Raw genomic sequence first — 19,399 nt, 5'->3', positions numbered from 1 at the left:
GTGGGACAGGTGGCCTGGCAGCAGTGGTAGGAAGCTATCAAACCGCGCAGCGAACATTTCAAAACACAAACCAGAGGGAGAGGAGATAAATCATTTACTGTATTTAACTTAGCATATTGCTACTTTTTTGTGACTCATCTAGTATTGCAGAAGACTCCCCAGCCAGAATAAGCCAACTTTAAAGGAAAGGCAGTGTAAAGTTTATGGATTGCCATGCATTTATGAAGTCAGTGTGCACAAATGCAGAGACAGAAGTGAAAGTGCAAAATTAAAGACAGGGAGGAACCTGTATCATCCCAGCTTCCTCCACCCTCCCTGGGATTCAAGGATCTCCTTATGCTTTGCTGCCCAAAAATAAGACTGAAATATCATTTGAAGTCCTGTGCATATCACAACTTCCCACTTCATCTCAAGTGTCTGTCCATAATGCCAGCAGCAACCTTACATGGCTGAGCAAGCCACCAAGTCACCTCCAACAACAGGGCAGGACCTCTGAGGTCTGCAGGACCTCACCACATCTTGCCTAACTGCTCTGATCAGTCCTTCGCCATGCCTTTTGTACTGCTACCATAGTGACTTGACCACCCCATAGCTAAACATTCTATTATTGAAGGCCTCCTTAGCAGCAGATTGGGCAAGGGCTTCTCTCTAGTTGGAAAGCATGCGTACAAGCACCCTGAAGAAGGGATCCTTCTGCTCTTGGGTCACTTTAAGATTCTGACTCACTGTACCACCAGGCACAGATCCATCATATGCTGAGAGTTGTCATGGTTGGGCAACATCCTATGCGAATACAGACAGTGCACACCTGGTTTATCCCTGTCACTCAAACCTGCAAAACCCCCAAGTAGGAGCCTCCCTGGGGAGGCTGCAATGCATGGCATTTCTTTAAGGAAATCAGTGTTAACCCCATTACCAAGAGCTATGCTGATACTGTGCGCTTCATTTTAGGCTGGATTCCTTCAGAAAAAGGATTGCCCAAACACTAGTGCTTCTGTCCCCATGCATTTAAACATGCAACCTACTTTCAGATAAAGCTGGCAAAGAGACAAGTGTTTCAAAGCTACTGAAATCCATCATGGTCCTTGGCAGAAGCAGACAGGCAAAAAAGGGAGGCCCAAATCTGTGCCCCTGCAGAAGGAAAAATAATGCCACAAAACCAAGCACAATTTCAGATACTTGAGTGTTTATGGGGCGGAGAGAATTTATGGAAGACTGGCAGCACATAGCTTTAGATGGGACCCATCTCTAAAGTGGCACAGAGCCATATAAATGCAAGACATAACACTGTGAAAACAACCTTCTGCAGAAATGACCCTGCCCCACAAAAGCACTTAGGATGTTACAAAATTCTGCATGTCCTAAGGCAATTGAAATTATCATTACTAGCCAAATATTAAAAAGTAATCAGTTGTCCTAGGATAGGCATTTGCTCCATATTCTCCACTAATTTATACTGTATTCCTTCATTTACTGATTAAACACTGATTGTGATCTTCCCTTCTTTCCCCTCCACCCATCACAGCTTTGCACAGAACGGACATCAGAGCAACCTGTTACCATTTTCAGGGTCATCACAACAAAAAAAATGTACTGTTCCATGCCTGGTACTCTCTGCCCTCTGAGTCAGGAGAATGAATCATCAAAAAATGCTATTGTCAAATGCTTTCTATGAATTATGTTCTGCACTGCAGTGGCTTGTTCTGCTCAGGATGCTGTATTTAGATTATTGGTATTTCTCCTCAGGATTGCTCCTAAGAGCCATTGAAACAAAGTCTGATTGTCTCCAAAAAGGGGGCAACCCATTTTAAGCTACTTCAAGGCTTTTCATGCACACAAAAATGAAAGTACAGGTTTGTTAGAAGATCAACAGAAGAAACTAACATCACAGTAGATAAGAACACACTTTATCCAGGAAACCTCGTGATGAGAACAGAAGACATATCATACAAATATATTATGTAACACAACAGCATCTAATCAGTGGGATACCAGCGAATTCCAGGAAAATAAATGTACCAACATGCAATTCCAAAAAATACTATTCAGATACCTATATATAGATATATACAGCTATATACCTATATATAGATATATACAGCTATATATCTATTGCTGAATTTCTCAGTCTCTATCTTCATTTCAAGGGCAATAAAGACACAGACTTTAGAACTTGCTGTTGTTGTGGGCTTATGCTAACGAAGTGAAGAATGTGGCACTGATCTTTGGTTTCCATCCTTACCCTATTAATATTCTTTAGCAACTAAAAGCAATTAAGAATTCTGTGTGAGTTTCAATCCCTATGACCCTACCGGGATGGGAACTGAAGGTACCGAATGGCCTGCATCACACCTCTGCTTCTTACAAATTATGCAGACACCAAAAATAGACATCCCACCCATTTGTGATTTTGATGATGAGTAAAATAAAAGACAAAAAGATTGTAAAACTGCCATTGCCATAAATCAAAACTTAGACAGTTTCAGTCAGAAAATAAGGTAAGTGTTCTGAAAACCAAGAGCTTATGAAATGAGAATTCCTGCACAACAGAAGCCAAAGAACATCTGTCAATTACTTCTTCTTTGGAACTACTATCCCTTTCTAAAAATTTCAGGTTTTTTCATCAATTTTTAAGGTTGAATGCCCGCAACACAGAGTTCATCCCACAAATAGAAAGTTATTCCAGTTATTTTCAATTTCAGTGGTTTCTACTGGAGTAAGTATTCATCAGCTTGCACTCCAAAGAGTACCACTCCATCATTTGCTGCCTGCAGATGAAAGCTAGATGACTTTCTAGAGATTTAGAATCAGACACCAGTGCCAGAATTGCTGAATTGTTTTCACACAGGGAAGTCAAACTACAGCAATAGAATCATAGAATCATAGAACTGCTCAGGCTGGAAAAGACCTTAATGATCACTGAGTCCAACCACAACCTAACCATACTACCCTAAATAACAACCCTCCACTAAATCATGTCCCAGAGCACCACATCCAAAAAGTTTTTAAGCACATCCAGGGATGGTGACTCAACCACCTCCTGGGGGAGCCTATTCCAGTGCTTAACAGCCCGTTATGTAAAGAAGTTTTTCCTGATATCCAACCTAAACTTGCCCTGGTGCAACTTGAGGCCATTTCCCCTTGTCCTGTCACGAGTCACCAGTGAGAAGAGAGACGGCAACAACCAGCCCCACTCTCACTGTAAGCACCTTTCAGATACTGGAAGAGAGCAATAAGGTTTCCCCTCAGCCTCCTTTTCCCCAGACTAAAAATGGAGGCCTGTTGAAAAGCAGAGTACAAATGGAAGTGTGCCCTATGGAGAGGAGAATATTATTTTCCAAAAAGCATCTATTTGGATAATAAGCAGTTGTCATTCTTAACAAGCTCTGGGGAAAAAACAACAACAACAAAACCAGAAAAAAGCAAGTGTGAGAGCCACAGGGCTTTCCAGGAGCTGAAGGAAGACCCTGCATACAGTACGGTTTCCCCTCAGCCTCCTTTTCCGCAGACTAAACAGCCCTAGTCCCCTCAGTCTCTCCTCATAGGGCATATTCTCCCTTCACAAGCCTTGCTGCCCTTCTCTAGACCTGCTCCAGCACCTCCAGGTCCTTTCTGTACTGAGCTGCCCAAACTGAACACAGTACTTGAGGTGAGGCCTCACCAATGACAAGTACAGGGGCAGGATGACTTCCCTAGTCCTGCTCACCACACCATTCCTGATACAAGCCAGGATGCCATCGACCTTCTTGGCCACCTGGGCACACTGCTGGCTCATATTCAGCCAACTGTCCATCAGTACACCAAGGTCCCTTTCCATCAGGCAACTTTCCAGCCACTATTCCTCAAGCCTGGGGTTTTGTTACTAAAATGCAGGACCCAACACTTGGCCCTATTGAAACTCACAGTTTACACTGGCCATTGATCTAGTCTATCCAGGTCCCTCTGTAGTGCCTTTCTCCATTCAGGCAGATCAACACTCCCTCCCAACTTGGTGTTGTCTGCATATTTACTTAATCCCCTCATCAAGATCATTAATTATTAATATGTTGAATAGAAAGAGCCCCAGTACTGGGCCCTGGGGGATACCATTCATGAATGGCCACCAACTGGATTTAACTCCATTGACCACGACTCTTTGGGTCCGGCCATCCAGCCAGTATTTCACCCAGCAGAGCATACATCCATCCAAACCATGGGCAGCCAGCTTCTCCATGAGGATGTAGTGCAGGACAGTCTCAAAGGCCTTACTGAAGTCCAGGCAGACCACATAGACAGCCTTACCTTTACCCACTATCAAGTCACCATGTTATAGAATGAAACCAGGTATGTAATACTAAACCACCTCTGCGTAGCATATATGAAAACTCTTCATCAGCATTTTTTCAACGTAGTCACCAGCATGAGTTACACATTTACTCAGAGATGAGTAATAGCCTGCCTGCCACATTTGTAAAAACCCACACCAGCAGAGGTGACCCACTGTCACTTTTGCAGCTGCTGAAATACATCACCCATCACCTCACTGTGCTCACAACCACTGGCTGGTCTCCATAAATGTTCAGCAAGTGTTGATGAACATCAATGGGTGCCATTTCTTCCACAAGGAGGAATTCAACTCCACACTTCTGTGCTTCATCTGCACTTCCATGTCAGGCGCCGTTGTGTCAGAGTGCCCCTCTGCTGCCATCTGTCAAATGGCAACAAAATGTAATCGGATATAGGAGGGAAGGTTCAATGTCTGTTTCCGTACCACCAACATCTACCTCTGACATCATGGACCAGCATAATAAATTAGGGGGCATTACTTTCAGAACAACCCTCTGACTTTTATGGCTCTATTAGAAAAAAGAAAAATTCTAAACTAATCTGATCCCAAAATCTACACTATCTGTTCTTCCATCAATTATCTGTTGCCATCACGGGTACAAGAAACTCTTTCACTACAAAACAAATCCACTCTGATAGTTAATTCTGGTGTCTTGCTCTCCTTGGAGACTTGAGGGTACCAAGTATTATGTTCCTCTACAGCACTACTCAGATGCGGTCTTAACAATTTCACCCATCCAGTCATTGTCATATGTGCACTTCCTTGAAAAACATGGACTAGGAAAATCTAGTCTCATCCACTATTGATTTGTGTCATAGTAGCAGGAGCCTTACTCACAGATCTTGCTTATTCTTTTGCAGCCCATCCCACCAAGACACATAGCGTGGCAAGAGAATGACCTGACAGCTTTTACCCTTCCTCACACTATCAGCTACTTAGTGAAATGTGCTAGATCATAAGTAGTTGCAAATCAAATGCCATAAGGGATTGTCTGAATTAACAGCTAATCAGATCTCTTTTTCTGAAAATGACATAACACAACTGGCACGGAAATTAAAATGCAATAAATCAGATACGGTCCTTCCCCACCTGTATGGTCTTGTTAGACAAGGGGATTCCCTCAGCCATTTCAGCTATCTAGTTTCTGAAGACCAGCAATTTTCTACTGCATTTTCACTCGTAGCCTGGTGAAAGTCTATTCTTTCTTGCAAAAAATCCCTCTTCTGATCTCACTGTCTGTTTTCTTCTTTCACTTGCCTTTTGTCACATACCCCTTTTGAGGGTGACTGTCATTGCAATTTATTTCCGTCTTTTGTAGCTCCTTTGAAATTAGCACTCAGGTTTGCAGAAATAAAAAGCATCACATATACTAACTTCAGAGCATCCATTCATTTATAACTTGTGCAATTTCTTCATTTGGGCTTTCAATTACAAAAATTCATCACACACAGAGCTCTTCATTACATGGTGTTCAGATCAAACGAGTAAGCCACAGAAGATTTTTGCAGACAGAATGCACTGCATTTACTACACAGGAGACATTAAAGATTTTGTTCATATACAGCTTTTTAGCCACACCTACTCTATTTCCAGAACCACTTTTAAAGAGCTGAAATTCTACAGATCAACACACTATTTCCTTTAAAACTGTATGAATGTAATTTAGTATTGTTACAATCTTTAAACCTAATGCCTTTTCAATGCAGTTAACCATTTAGCTTGTCGTGTCTCCTAATGAAATTTATCTGACAACATAATTTCAAAATATAGATTTTAGATTGCAGTTGTGATTATGTTATGCAGAGTACATCTTCATGCATTTGTAGAAGCACTATTTAAGAGTTTAGGAGACAATTGGAAATATTTTCTACCCAAAGGCAATTGAATTTAAAAGAAAGAAGCAAAATGCATTACTGATTCTGATTCAGTTACATGAAATTACAAAACAGCAGTAGTTTTTAGTTAGTAAGAACCTTTATCATATCAGGTTGTGCTGAACAGCTATTTCTTTCCCTCTGTAATTTGTAAGTGGGCAGTAAATTATAAGCAACTTCTTCCTTTTATCAGTCTGTCCTCAATTACCACAATCACAATCTCACCACTTTGCCTTTCTCTATCCTGCTTCCTCTGTCCTGGATCTTCTCTTCATCTTCTAAGTCATGAGGTCTTGACATCAAGAAAATTTATTTCTTTTTAAGTTTGTCTGCCCTTTACCAAGTAAGATCTTTACTCCTAGACAGCTTCTCCAGAGTTAGCTTTTCGTCAGTTAATTGTACTCAAGTTTATAAAGTATTTAACTATAAACATATACAGGAACACATATATACAAGCACCCATCTTTTTTAAAGCTCTCTGAACCAGGCTGGAGCTGGCAACATATGCTTCTCTGATCTAAGAGAGTGGGCTGGGGTCAAAGCTATGACAGTCAGCATGTTCTCAGATTTGAATCTGCATTATGGGAAGACACAGTTCAGCCTCTTCAAAAAAAATGCACACAAAAGGCTCTTAGTTCAACGTATTTCTTCAGAGTGTGTAAGCAATTAAAGGCACAGCTGGAACTGAAAGCTCTAAGGTGACAGAGTGTGAAAGCCTAAGCCCCCACAGCTCAGCCCTGCCATAGCCTACCTGCCACACAAACTTCATCAGCACAGACATGCTGAATGTGGGGCCCACCCATCTCCAACAGCTATCTCAAGTCTGTTGTTTCCCTTCAGTTGCTTTACAGTCATTCATAAGTCTTTCAAGATTCATGAGCATTTCCTAAACACAATTCTGGGAACAGAAGTTCAATTGTCAAGCCATTTTGCTCCATGACAAATAGCTCTGATCTTTAAAGCCTGGAAAAACAGAATATTTTTATGACCTCATTGCAGTTCTTTACTGTTGTGACCCTGATGTTGGTGGAAAAGGCAAAGTATCACACGCTGTACATCCTGCAAGTCATTTCAGTGCTTCTGTTTAGGAGGTACCTATCATAGTGTTTGGTCATACCAAAAACCGATGTGCCTGTAGGTGGGTCCTAGGCTGCTACCAGAAAACTAGCGAGCATTTCCCTCTTGGCATGTACAGATATGCCATTGGAGTGTATTTCTGTTTCAACTAGATTGGTCATTCTGTGTCAAATCCACAGTAGTAACCCTGCAAACAGATGGGGCTGGCAGCCAGAGACAGCCAGTTAAAACTCTTGACCTTGCACTGCATTCACAGCAGGGGAAGAGGGGCACACCAATAGGAGAAGCCAGTAGACTTTACACCACTGCAGGGGAATTACAGTACAATTTATCATAGAATCATAGAGTCATGGAATCCTTATTGTTGAAAGGGACCTCTGAAGGCCATCTAGTCCAGCCCCCCTGCAATGAACAGGGACATGCACAGCTCAAACAGGTTGCCTATGTACTTATCCAGCCTGGCCTTGTAAGTCTCCAGGGAGAGGGGGCATCAACCACATCTCTGGGCAACCTGTTCCAGTGCCTCACCACCCTCACTGTTAAAGATATTTTCCTCACATCTAACCTAAATCTCCCCTCTTTGATCTTGAAGTCATTTCCCCTTGTTCTACCACCTCAGACACTGTTAAAGAGTATGTCCCCTTCTTTCTTGTAGTTCCCCTTTAGATACAGAAAGGCTGCCATCAGGTCACCTCACAGCCTTCTCTTCTCCAAGCTGAACAACACCAGCTCTCTCAGCCTGTCCCCATAGGAGAGATGTTCCATTCCATGGGTCATTTCTGTGGCCCTTCTCTGGACACACTCCAACAGGCCTATGTCCCTCCTGTATTGAGGAATCCACATCTGGACACAGTACTCCCAACCCATCTACAGACAGATCCGATCATATCTACTACAGAATCATTCAGTGCAGATTAAATGATATATTCCTGTTCCTACATTAGAAAAAATACAAGCCTTACTTCAGTTCAATCAATATTTAACAAACCAAGTTTTGTGTCTTTCACAGTATTGGTTGTAAACTTGAAAAATAAATCCTGCCTTGTTTTTAAATTTAAACATAAAATAATAAAGTTTATATTGGATGTATTTCTGTGTGCAAACAATTCAGAGTAATAAGTGAAATTCTGACTTTTTTTTCAGAGAGTTTCACACTTTCCCTTGGAAGCTTGAAGGAGACAGACTCTTGCCAACAGCAACGTGTCATGGAAACAGGGTTTTAATCTATTAGTCACTGATAGGCAACATCTTCAATTTCTAGCTACTGGACAAGCTGCAAGTTTAAGAGGAAATATCATCCTCTTTTCAACACGCTAGATGATTAATCATTTAAGTAACAAGGCAAGATTGCTGAATTATGATAAAATCTTGATTTACAGCATTGCAGGTTTGTGCAGTTATTCAAAAAGATATTAAATTGTCCTTTATGGAATTCTAATTAAGCTTGGTGTTAAGGAAATGGGAAAATATTTAAGATAATAGGTAATGGCATACCACTTCCTGTCAATGTCTTTGGAAAGATACGAGCGATGGCACAGATCAAACTGATTCAACAAGATTTGCAAACCTCAGTAGACAAATATAAGGCTAACCTAAGCCAGTATCTTTAATACAGACTCTTTAATAACCAGGAACTACAGACCAGAGGTGTCAGACAGGTGAACAGATGTCCCCTCAGCTGAACTTGCAATGTCTATCACTAGCCACACAGTCATGTACAGCAGGAACACTGTGGTCAACTCAGTGAGAAAACAGAACTGGCTACTACTGGGAAAGTCATGTTCACTCCTTCAGCAAGACACAGCAAGACAAAAATTGACAGGGATGGTAATTTGCAGACTGTAACACTTGAGGACCTGACCAAAAGACTAAGATCCCATTACATTAAGTTTCAATTACAGACAGCCCTTTAGATACACAGATATAACAGACGCACCTCCAAACCAAATCTAAAATAAGAAAGCACAGCTTAGCACAGACAGAAGGAAGGCAAAAGAAAGCAACTGGGTGGTCTTTATAAGTCAGCTGAAAAATGATCAGTTTTTACAGGAAACATAATTGGTGCCAAATACTGAGAGAAAGGATCATTTTGAGCCAAGACTTCAGAGAAGCACAAGGGATGTTCCTGCTGATATTATGAACAGCACCTAAGTAAAAATATTACTGCAACTGCTGCAGAATATATATAGCACGCTGTAGGCTGCTACAACAGGTAGGCTGAGGATGGAAATTGAAGATGCAATTGATGAACAAAGGTTAGGCTTCTGACGCAGTAACTGGAATAGGAAAAAAAAATGCAAGCATTTTTACAGACTTAAGAAGAGGAAAGTGAACTTGTTTTTAAGAATAAACATGAAGGGTAAGATTTTCTGTTCAAAGTTTTATAAATTTAAATAAATTCTACTTGAGTAAGAATTTATCATCGTCATTCTAAAAACATTCCTAATATGCTACTGAAGCAAAACCTAAACTTTGTTTCTGCATTTTCACTTGGGTACCTCACACCTTCTGTATTCAGTGGTGCCCAGTGAATACAAAAAGAGCCTGAGATACAAGTATATTAAGTCCTGGCTTTGTTTCTAGAAGATCTGGGCCTGCCATTTCAAAGCCCGCTGCAAAGCAGGCCAGCTTCCTTATTTTCATTTCTAGTAGAATGGGAAAACAAATCCATCCAGTAGACAAAAGAGATGGAGCTGAACTGAAAAGTAATTTTCATTGTTGTGTTTTGATCACCAAAAGGCATTTAGAATATGCATATGAACATTAACTGTTCTCACTGCAAGAATTTCTTTTGCCTTATTTGCAGAGCCTTGTCAGTAGTGAAGAGCACAAGCAGAAAATGGACAGATATGCAGGGCTGTATTTAAATGTAATGGATTTCCTAAAAGTCAAACTTTAAATTATACTGCTTCTTGAGAACTTCAAGTAGAGAAGTGTCTGGTTCTGCACATCTAAAAGCCCTTTGACTAACAAAGATGTCCAAGCTCTATTGCTGAAGTTGTTCTTGCATTCTCCCGCATACCTTTTTCACATTAAGGAATAATAGTAGAATAACTGAAAGGAATATGTTAAGTTAAATTCCCTTTCTCTTTGTCCCAGTAATTTAGAAAGTCTTGCTAGTCAGGGAAGAGAGCAACAAGAGTGAAGAGTGTCTTCAACATGAATTCTAGGCCGAGCAAGAGACTAAATTAAAGTTTCATCCATGTTCAGAGGCCCAAAAAGAGCTTTGAAGTTCCCTAAACAATTAAAACCTTGAAGAAAGAGACCCACACTCCTTTAGGAAAGGCAGCACTGCACACAAAAATGATTGAATTAAGTAGTATTTTCCTACGTGACAGGAGCCCTCTAACAATTGAGATCTGAAAAATGGAAGGCTTCCCAGAATCACAGCTCCTTTTGAACTAGAATTTCTCTTTAAATAACATTGTTACTGATATTAGTATTCCAGTGGTTGGTTTACCTCACTGTTGTAAAGGCAACCCTGCCTGGCTTTAGTTCTGTTTTCCAAACACTGAATTTTTCTTATGCCTTTATTGGCTACACTGAAAAATGCTCTTACCTACATGATGAATCAGAATTGGTACATAAATTGAGCAAGTGATACTGAGCCACCTCTCTTTGTTAGTCTAGTAGACACTGACCTTGGAGCATCCTGTTCCTTTTCCACAATGGCAGTACTGAGTCCCCTTTCTCCTTTCTGAATTCAGGTTTCATTTGTAGGAATATGAATTGCATAAGCAAAATATTTCTCTGCTCTTACTCAGTACTGACAGGCATGAGCCCACAAGCTGGCTTAGCTCACTAAAACTTTGTTCACAGTTCACTACCGCTTGCACTTGCTTTACTAACACTGACAGACCTCACTGTATCAGATAGCTACCCTCTGTCTTAAATTTCCCTTAATTTTCCACTCCTATGGAAAACCAATGTTACCATCGAGGTTATCAATAAAATTGCTACCTAGTTACTGATAACAACCAGTTCTTATAGGATCCAATGGCAATGCACACACTCAACTAAGATTCCCGATTTGCAGTCATGCTTCACAGCCTGACAGACAGCTTTTGGTCCATTTAAGAAGCACTGCATTGATTTCATTTCAGTCTAGCTACTTGACCAAAAAATCATGCCTCGCAGAAGCCTTTTATATATTATTTCAGCCTTATGGCATGCATCAAACTATATTTGTTTTCTTTCCAATAAGAGAATAAAGAAAGGCATAAAGAGTCAGTTAGATAAAATCTGTTTTCCAAAAATCACAGGTGACTGGTCTTAAATAATGAGTGGGATTTTAGATGTACTCCAATATGAAGATTTCTGCTGCTTTTTTTTTCTAGGACCACAGCCAAATTAAAGTTTGCAATTACCCAAAAGCTTCCTTTTCAGAAGGCACTGGTGATAAATGTCCTAGTTCTCCATAATTTTTCTATCTTGTATCTAAAATTCAAACTTCATAACTCACAAAACTCTTCTGCAAATTTTTAAAAAAGTTTTAGGTTATTTACTATCACATCTAAATGTTTTAATAATCCCCATAATGAAAATTCTAGCACAACAAAGGTAGAGCAGGGCATACATTGCTTCAGCTTCACCAGCAATAGAGATTCAGCAGACGGCCATTTACTGATACATGAAGTACTTCAATTCATTCTAATTCTAATGGGCAGTTCCCACCCAGCAATGGTCCGTTCCTGTCTCCTGACTACATACATTCTTATTATGCTTCTTTAATTTAAAAAGCAAGCAAACAAACAAGAGTAATTTGGTTTGTCACTGAGAGTCCCTCACTTTTATTTTGTTAACTTTCACAACACTGTCTCTCTCACTAAGAGACTTCCATGGTTATAATTTTTATTTGTTGTGTTTTCTTTATTTGGTTTAACATGTTTAACATTCTTAGACCAAACAAAAGACACTCTTTCACCTTTTTTTTTTTCTTTTTTTTGTCTTGAAACTTGTCTTCAGCACTGTGAAATTGATTAATTTCAAAACCAGTGAGAACAGAGACTTGTATGTATTTGTTACGGGCAAACAGAATAAAACTGTGATCACATAAGCCTAAATACTCATTTGTGATTTGTACATCACACACACACTGTAGGAAAGGAAAAGACATGGTCCTTCTGACTACAGCTATGACAACACTCAATACAGACATACACCAAAACAGCAGAGCCTTACCTGCACACACACCCTGCAAGTTCCCATCTTTCCATTAAAAAATTCACCTGCAGCCTGGTGCTGACCAAAGACTCAGGGCAGAGATGGGGGCCTCTTGCTGGTCCTCCCAAAACCCATGGCTACATCACTCAGCTCCTCAAGGAGAGTGGTGCAGATCAGGAAGGCTCCAGGCTCATCCTGCAGAGTTCCCACACTGCTGGTTTCTACACAGCTTGCTTTTTTCCCATGTTCCTCTGCAAACACAGCACACCAATTTTGCTACAAACCCTCCTCCATGGAGCTGACCAGATTCTCACTTCAACCAAGGAATAGTTTCTAGCTCTGACCAGCTGAGATACACACTATATGTAGCAACTTAAACAGCATCTTTAAGGTAAGATCCCAAAATTAACACCACACCACACAATTCAATCAGTATCCTATGCAGACTGAGTAGAAGAAGGAATTGTTAACCAACATATGTCAGACAGTACAGCAGAAGAGCCATATTTGTTAATGGTAGTTTGTTGACTACACTATATTCCAGCACATTCCTTCTGCTATGCAGTGATACAACAAACCTTTCTGCTTTAGCTAGAAAGAGTTACTTGATAGATGTCTGTGGATTGTGTTTTTTATTTCACAATAGCTATGCTCTGAAGGCTTAAACTGATTGTTCTTAAACCATAACATCATTAGGGGAACACCAGGAAGTTTATTCATGTTTTAGTAACACTGCCGAGGCCCCAGAACAGCAGGATCACATCCAGACCTCCAAAAAACACGCTCTTCAACCATCCACTTGGACAGCTTACAATTGAAGGTAGAACATGACAGCTACAATGATTTCAGAAAGAGCTGGGGAAAAAAAAGAGCAATGAATTGAGCCACAAAGCCCTACTCCAATTTTATACGCACGCACACACACACACACAAAAATAATAATAATAATTAAAAAAAAAAAATCTGCATTTTATTTCTAACAACACACTAAATCCCTAGTGGGTCTCTAAGAGCACCTCTTCCCTAAATGCTTTATCAGAGTTCAGGTTAGTGTCTTGAGACCAACTGACAAAGTGAGCAACCCACTGCAGTACACCGCTTCATTCTGATATAAGCTTTTTCCCTTCAAAATATTGACAATTCTGTCATCTCAGTTCTTCCTATCTTTTTGACAAATGAGGCCATTGCCTTGCCTAACTTGTTAAGGCATTCATTGTCACCTTCACACTTGAAACACAGGAAAACACCTGATTTACCTTAAAATATTTCTGAAGCCCTTCTCAATAAATAGAAAACTATTTCAAAGAAGATTGTGTGGACTCAGTTGCTGTTTCTGAGGTCTCCTATGCCTGCACTCTGATACAAGAGCACCTGCATTTTCACCTTCATATCTGAGTATAAAACAAATCCATTTTCACGGCTAACACTTGCAGATTTATGTTGATCTCTGGAGTGTTTCTGGATGAAAAAGGAGTTTTAAAGTGTTAGCTTTCCAATGAAAAGTAGCTCAGCTTTTTTTGAAAACACACTACTACAGAGCAGGCACTTTGTTTCCTATGAAAATGAATGAATGTACAATGTATCAATGCACGCTACTGTATTCCTAAATAGATACAGACTCCAGTTATAGGGTTCAGACACTGCCTTCAAAGATACTGCAAGGTTATCTCTCACCAATGTTTGGGGAGGGAGGGGAACCGAGAAGGGACAGGGCACGAGACCCTCACCAGGACTGATGTGTCTGTTTCCAAGCATTCAAGACAAAGCCTCTCCAGCTGCCCTTGCCACCAGGCAATGCCTTTTTGCTTCTCACTCCTCCACACTCTAGCGATGAAAGCAGAGACATTTTAGAGAGGATAGGCTGTCTCAGCTATTTCAGGAGTTCATGAAAGAATGAAATGCCTTTAATATAAGGTTCCCTTTTAATACAAAGGGTGGCTGTGTGGCATTTCAGTTAGATGTACACGTTTGTCACTAGTTGACATTCAAGTGGTCTTTTTTTTCCTTTTCCAAAATGCATGCAGTGTTAGAAATAATGAGTTTACTATGGCTCCAAGACCTGTAAATACAAGGTGTTTAATTTCTTAGAGTATTTTAGAGTATTCAGGGTGGAACAGTTCAGCTAATGTCAGAGGGTCTAAATCTAAGAATTTAGTAACAGTGTTTCATCTGCAATTGCTTTTCTTCGAGGAAAGAAAACTGACTCTATAAAACTGCTCAATCATAAGCAAAAAAACAGGGAAATGAACAGGTAAAAGACACTTTTCATGGCACACTGTTTCTTACTCTTCCAGCATCAGAACATTTCTGAAGAGCTGTCACAGGGGGACCTGTTAAGGGTTCCTAGGATCCATATTTAAATAGGAGACTGGATGTCAGAAGATGGCTATTCTTAGGCCCTCCTAATGAGGTGATGAAGAATTCTGTTTTCAAATGTAGAATTTCTAAATGGAAACTCTGATATTCCAGAACTATAGCTGTGAGAGCTGGTGTTTTCTGGAGTGCACTATGTTGTAATTAATCTAAAATATTCATCCACTGATGTATGAAGTTCGGCTCTTAAAATCAACATTCACTGATGTAACAGTGCAGGATGCCAAGGACAGAAGATTTGTAGATATTTGCCACCATTCTGAAATATGACTTAATTCATTTAGAAGAGTACTTTAGTGCTTGAGTTTCATCCCTGCCATCTAGCATTTCTCAAATCACATTCAAACACCTATTTCTAAATATTTTTAGGGTTCATATAAGGTGAGATCTACCTTTGAATATGTATCCAGTTCTCCTGACATCCAAGATGAAACCATTGTTCAGTAAAGTTTGCCATCCCAATGACTGGAAATAGGATTTCACTTCAAGTTTTGGCTTGACAGTACCAGATATAACATCCTGAGAGTGCATCTAGTATTTGAAAAGTTGGCATATAAACAACAAACCAGAGAATTAAGCTGGTTTATTTCCTTAGCAATGGCCAAAGAGACAACCATAGCAGTCCTCTCATAATTCTACAATGCACAGAAGCCTTTTTCTTTTTTCCTAGTAGTAATAAATAGAAACCGTAACCAGTGGAAAAATACTTCATAGTGTTAGATGCCAATTCCCGTGCTATGTATTGTGATTTCTTCATTCAACTGTAAATGGGTAGGAACACCTAAACAAAGCCAAAGCACTTGTGACTGTGCTATACATAGTTCAGCTCGGGTTTCTTTCCTCTCTTTCATTACTTGAATCTGGAACTGGGAAGTATTTAAAAGCATTGTCTTACAGAGCACCCCTAGTTACATATATGCCATAATCAGCACACTTGTCATTCTATAGAGGGAGAACCAGACAACAATAGAATTCAATCAGTGCTGAGGAAGCAGGAATAGGGCTTACAAGAATGCTTACATCTGTCCCTAATTTGCTTGCACACAAACCCATGGTAATTTGCTTTATTGCCAAAGTCATATAAAGAAATTGGGCACCAAGCAACATAGGTAATCTCAAACTGGAGGCCCTCCAGCCTAATTAGACACAAACACCCAGAAGGCACAAGACTAAAACATGGCATGTACGTTTTGAAATGCATAAAGAGTCGGAACAGTCTTATTAGCAGCCATTTGAGTTTATGTTTAAGCCTCTAAATCTTCTTTTTTGACAGAGAGAAGGAGTAAGTCGTGTCCACGCCTGAGGCTAAGTGCAAGGCAAAGCATCCTTCTCCTTCTGGAACAGCCCCAATGCCCCAACTCCCACTGAAGCACGCCTCTCCCAGGCTTTGCCTAGTTCCTGGATGTTCTCTTTGCAAAGATATTCCTACACTAAGAAAGCCTAATTCAGCAAGTCTGATAATGCCAAACTACTGTAAGTCACTGAAAAATTTAAAAATGTAATAAAAAAAAGAGAGAAGTGATTGTGTGGAGGGATTAAAGAGAGATCGGTTTATTATTTATCAGATACATTTCTCCTAGGAACTTAGACATGGAGTTGCGCCAGAAGCCATAAAAGTGATAATTTTCCTTATTTCAAACCTCGGAACATTTTTTATTTCTCTAGCATCAAACTATTGCTGTCTACTTTCTGATTTCAGGCTCCTCTCTCTCTGATTGCATCTGCTTTGCAGAATGATGCAAAGCTATAAGGGAGATAAAGGCAGAAGAAAAGCCTGTGACAATTTTGAGGCAAAATGTCCGACAGAAAAGGCCACTGTATAGCACAGAACTGACCTCCATGTTGCAGACCTCAGACACACTTGAGGACTGGCTATTTTTGGGAACACAACAACTTCACCTAACTCAACAGAGGGCGTGATAGAAATGTTGTTCTCAGGTTATCACCCCCTAAGTTATTTGGAGGAACAATGCAAGGCAGCACATTACTTCCCTTTTGAACTGGCTTTGACATTATCAGGAAACATCTCTGTAGCCACACCACCATAAACAGCTCCTGATTTTAATAAAACTATGGGAACGTTCTGCCCCTTTTTCTGCAAACACAACACAAAGAAACACAGGGACGTGGTGCAGTGCAAAGATCTTCTCTGCAAGAAAAACACTGCGAATAAACCCTCCTGTGAATTGAAATTCAAGGTCAGTGTGGACCTCTGTCTGAGATGGCATGGCCTATTTGAAGCTGTGGTGCCTGAGGTCACCCATCAGCCCCGTTTTCTTGAGGACTTTTACTAGAAAAACAATCTGACGCTGAACTTCAGCAGCACGCACTACTGAAGCACGACTGTTACCAAACAGGCCAATATCAAACGAGGAGAATTTGTTGTCAAATATCCTTCTTAAAGATTCTTTTTTTAGTTTCGTAATGATGTTTATTATTATTATTATTGTTGTTATTATTATTATTATTATTATTATTTTCCTCAGGAACACCTATTTCTGTTCTCCTCCTCGTGCTGTAGGTTTGTCATTCCGGGAAAGAGGAAAGGGATGCTGTAAGAAAGGCGTTACGTTGCCACTGGAAACCCAGCGGGAAGCTGCCCGAGGTCCCCTCCGCTCCCCCCGCCGCCGGCAGCACGCCCCTTACCTTCCCGCTGCGGGCCGGGGGCAGCTCCTCGCCTAGCTTGCCCCGTAGTGGGGAGGAGGCTGCGTGCCCCGACCTTGCCAGGCTGGGCAGCCCCGGCCCCGCCGCCGGCGTGCGGGGAGAGCCGCTGGGGAAGCCCCGGCGCCGTCAGCTCCCACCTGTTACTAGGGAAACCCCGGGGTCTCCTCGGCATCGGCTGCTGGGAGGAGCGGAGGGGAAAATGGAGGGTATGGCTGCAGCCGGGGTGGGGGGGTGAGCGAGTCGGCTTTTCTGTGCAGGGCTTGTTTTGTTTAATATAGATTTGTCCCTCTTTTGGACACAATATACCCGGCTCGTCTATTAATCTGTTTCAAAAAGAGAAATTGCCGTTTAGGTCGGAGCTGCCAGCTCCCGCAGCTCGCGTTGTATAGGCAGCTCGCGAGAGAGCCGGGTATCACATCTAGCTCTCCTCGCCACGGATCGATGGGGCAGGTGGAAAAAATTATTGCAAGCAGATTTTATCTGAACAAATGGATAGCACGGCCCTGCTTTCTGTAGGGAATTTCTTTGTTTGGTAATAAAGGCTTGCAGACTGCTGAGGGCTGTGATTAATGTGTAGAGATGCGTTCGGTTGCAGTTCCCCCACCCAGAGCACAAGAGCACACCGACGTCCAAGAAATACAGCGGGTGAAATTGCGATGCCACTCAAAAATCGCCACCGTTCCCTTCAGCTCTGAAACACTTTTCCTTGGAGGTAATAACCCCTCAATTCCCTGAATATGTCAGAGGCTCTGCATTAAAGCAACCGTGCCACGAGCTGGGCTTTGAAACATGAAAGCTGGACTGCAGGCAGCTCAGGCTTGCTGCTATTACACTGGGCTGCAGTGCCTGCCCGTGTGCACTCACCTCCACACCCAGTCCTTTGTACAGCACTTTCGTCCTTCACCAAAATCCTTTTTTCCATAGCAGAAGGGATGGGCCTCGTTTGTCAGGAGGGATCCCTGTGGGGCTGCTTTACTTCCAAATCTTTAGCGAGCTTTATGATAAAAGTAAACAATAATTGGACAATTTCACACCATTTATTTGTTACACTGACTTTTTCTTTAAACACTGGAAATTAGCAATTCCCACGCAAAGGAGGTGTTTGAAGCAGTTTTGTACATTTCTTGTTGAAAAAAAAAAAAATAAAAATGCAAGAGCAGTGTGACTGCATGTATTTGGAAGGCATCAGCAAGGAAATAAATGTGTATGGCTTTTGAATCTAAGACGTGCTGACAATAATGACATACAAACCATCATTCACGTCGCTTATATATTTCTCTCTTTCAGAAAGGCAGACTCTGCCAAAGGGAAAGTTTCCACAGAAACATGGCAGTTTTCAGCAGAAATGTCACCAGAAAGGCACCTTTGATCTGGATCCTTCTTCAGTTGAAAAGACAAACCAGCATAGCCCCTACATAAGCCACCAGACAGCACTGTGGGCAAAGGGGACAGCACTGGTACCTCCTCTGAGAACAGGAGCACCCAGCAGAGTCTGGAGAGCATCCAAAGGAGGGCTACAACAATGGTGAAGGGTGTAGAGGGCAGGATGTATGAGGAGTAGCTGGAGCCCCTGTTTGCTCAGCACAGAGCAGAGGAGCTGAGGGGAGGCCTGAAGGCAGCTGCAGCTCCTCACAGGGAGCGGAGGGGCAGGGCTGAGCTCTGCTCTGTGTGACAGCGACAGGGCCCGAGGGAACGGCATGGAGCTGTGCCAGGGGAGGGGCAGCTGGGGGTCAGGGAAAGGGGCTGCACCACAGGGCGGTGGGCATGGAACGGGATGCACAGGGCTGTGGGCACGGCCCCCAGTGCTGGAGTTCAAGGAGCGTCTGGACAGCGCTCTCAGACACAGGGTTTGGTTTGGGTGGTGCTGTGTGGATCCAGGGGTTGGACTCCATGACCCTCATGGGTCCCTTCCAGCTCAAGA

The 19,399-nt window shown here is 41.6% G+C and overlaps 1 protein-coding gene across 5 annotated transcripts in view; it reads right to left on the bottom strand.

Annotated features, from left to right (window-relative positions):
• The window catches only part of LOC107324988 (uncharacterized), a 364,407-nt gene extending 346,328 nt beyond the window's left edge, over positions 1–18,079 (bottom strand). For 4 of the 5 annotated variants that reach the window (XM_085549905.1, XM_085549923.1, XM_085549916.1 and 1 more), the window contains exon 1: positions 17,461–18,079. In XM_085549905.1, coding sequence (XP_085406031.1) covers positions 17,461–17,650 — 190 coding nt within the window. In that variant the 5' untranslated portion in view covers positions 17,651–18,079. The remainder of the gene's footprint in view (positions 1–17,460) is intronic. The other variant, XR_014946938.1, reaches the window with a different exon arrangement.
• Between the last annotated feature and the right edge of the window lie 1,320 nt (positions 18,080–19,399).

This window comes from Coturnix japonica, chromosome 1 (genome assembly GCF_054131305.1).
Source record: "Coturnix japonica strain WE chromosome 1, WE-NBRP24, whole genome shotgun sequence".
Classification (NCBI taxonomy): Eukaryota; Metazoa; Chordata; class Aves; order Galliformes; family Phasianidae; genus Coturnix; species Coturnix japonica.
This window is presented reverse-complemented; position numbering and strand designations above follow the sequence as displayed.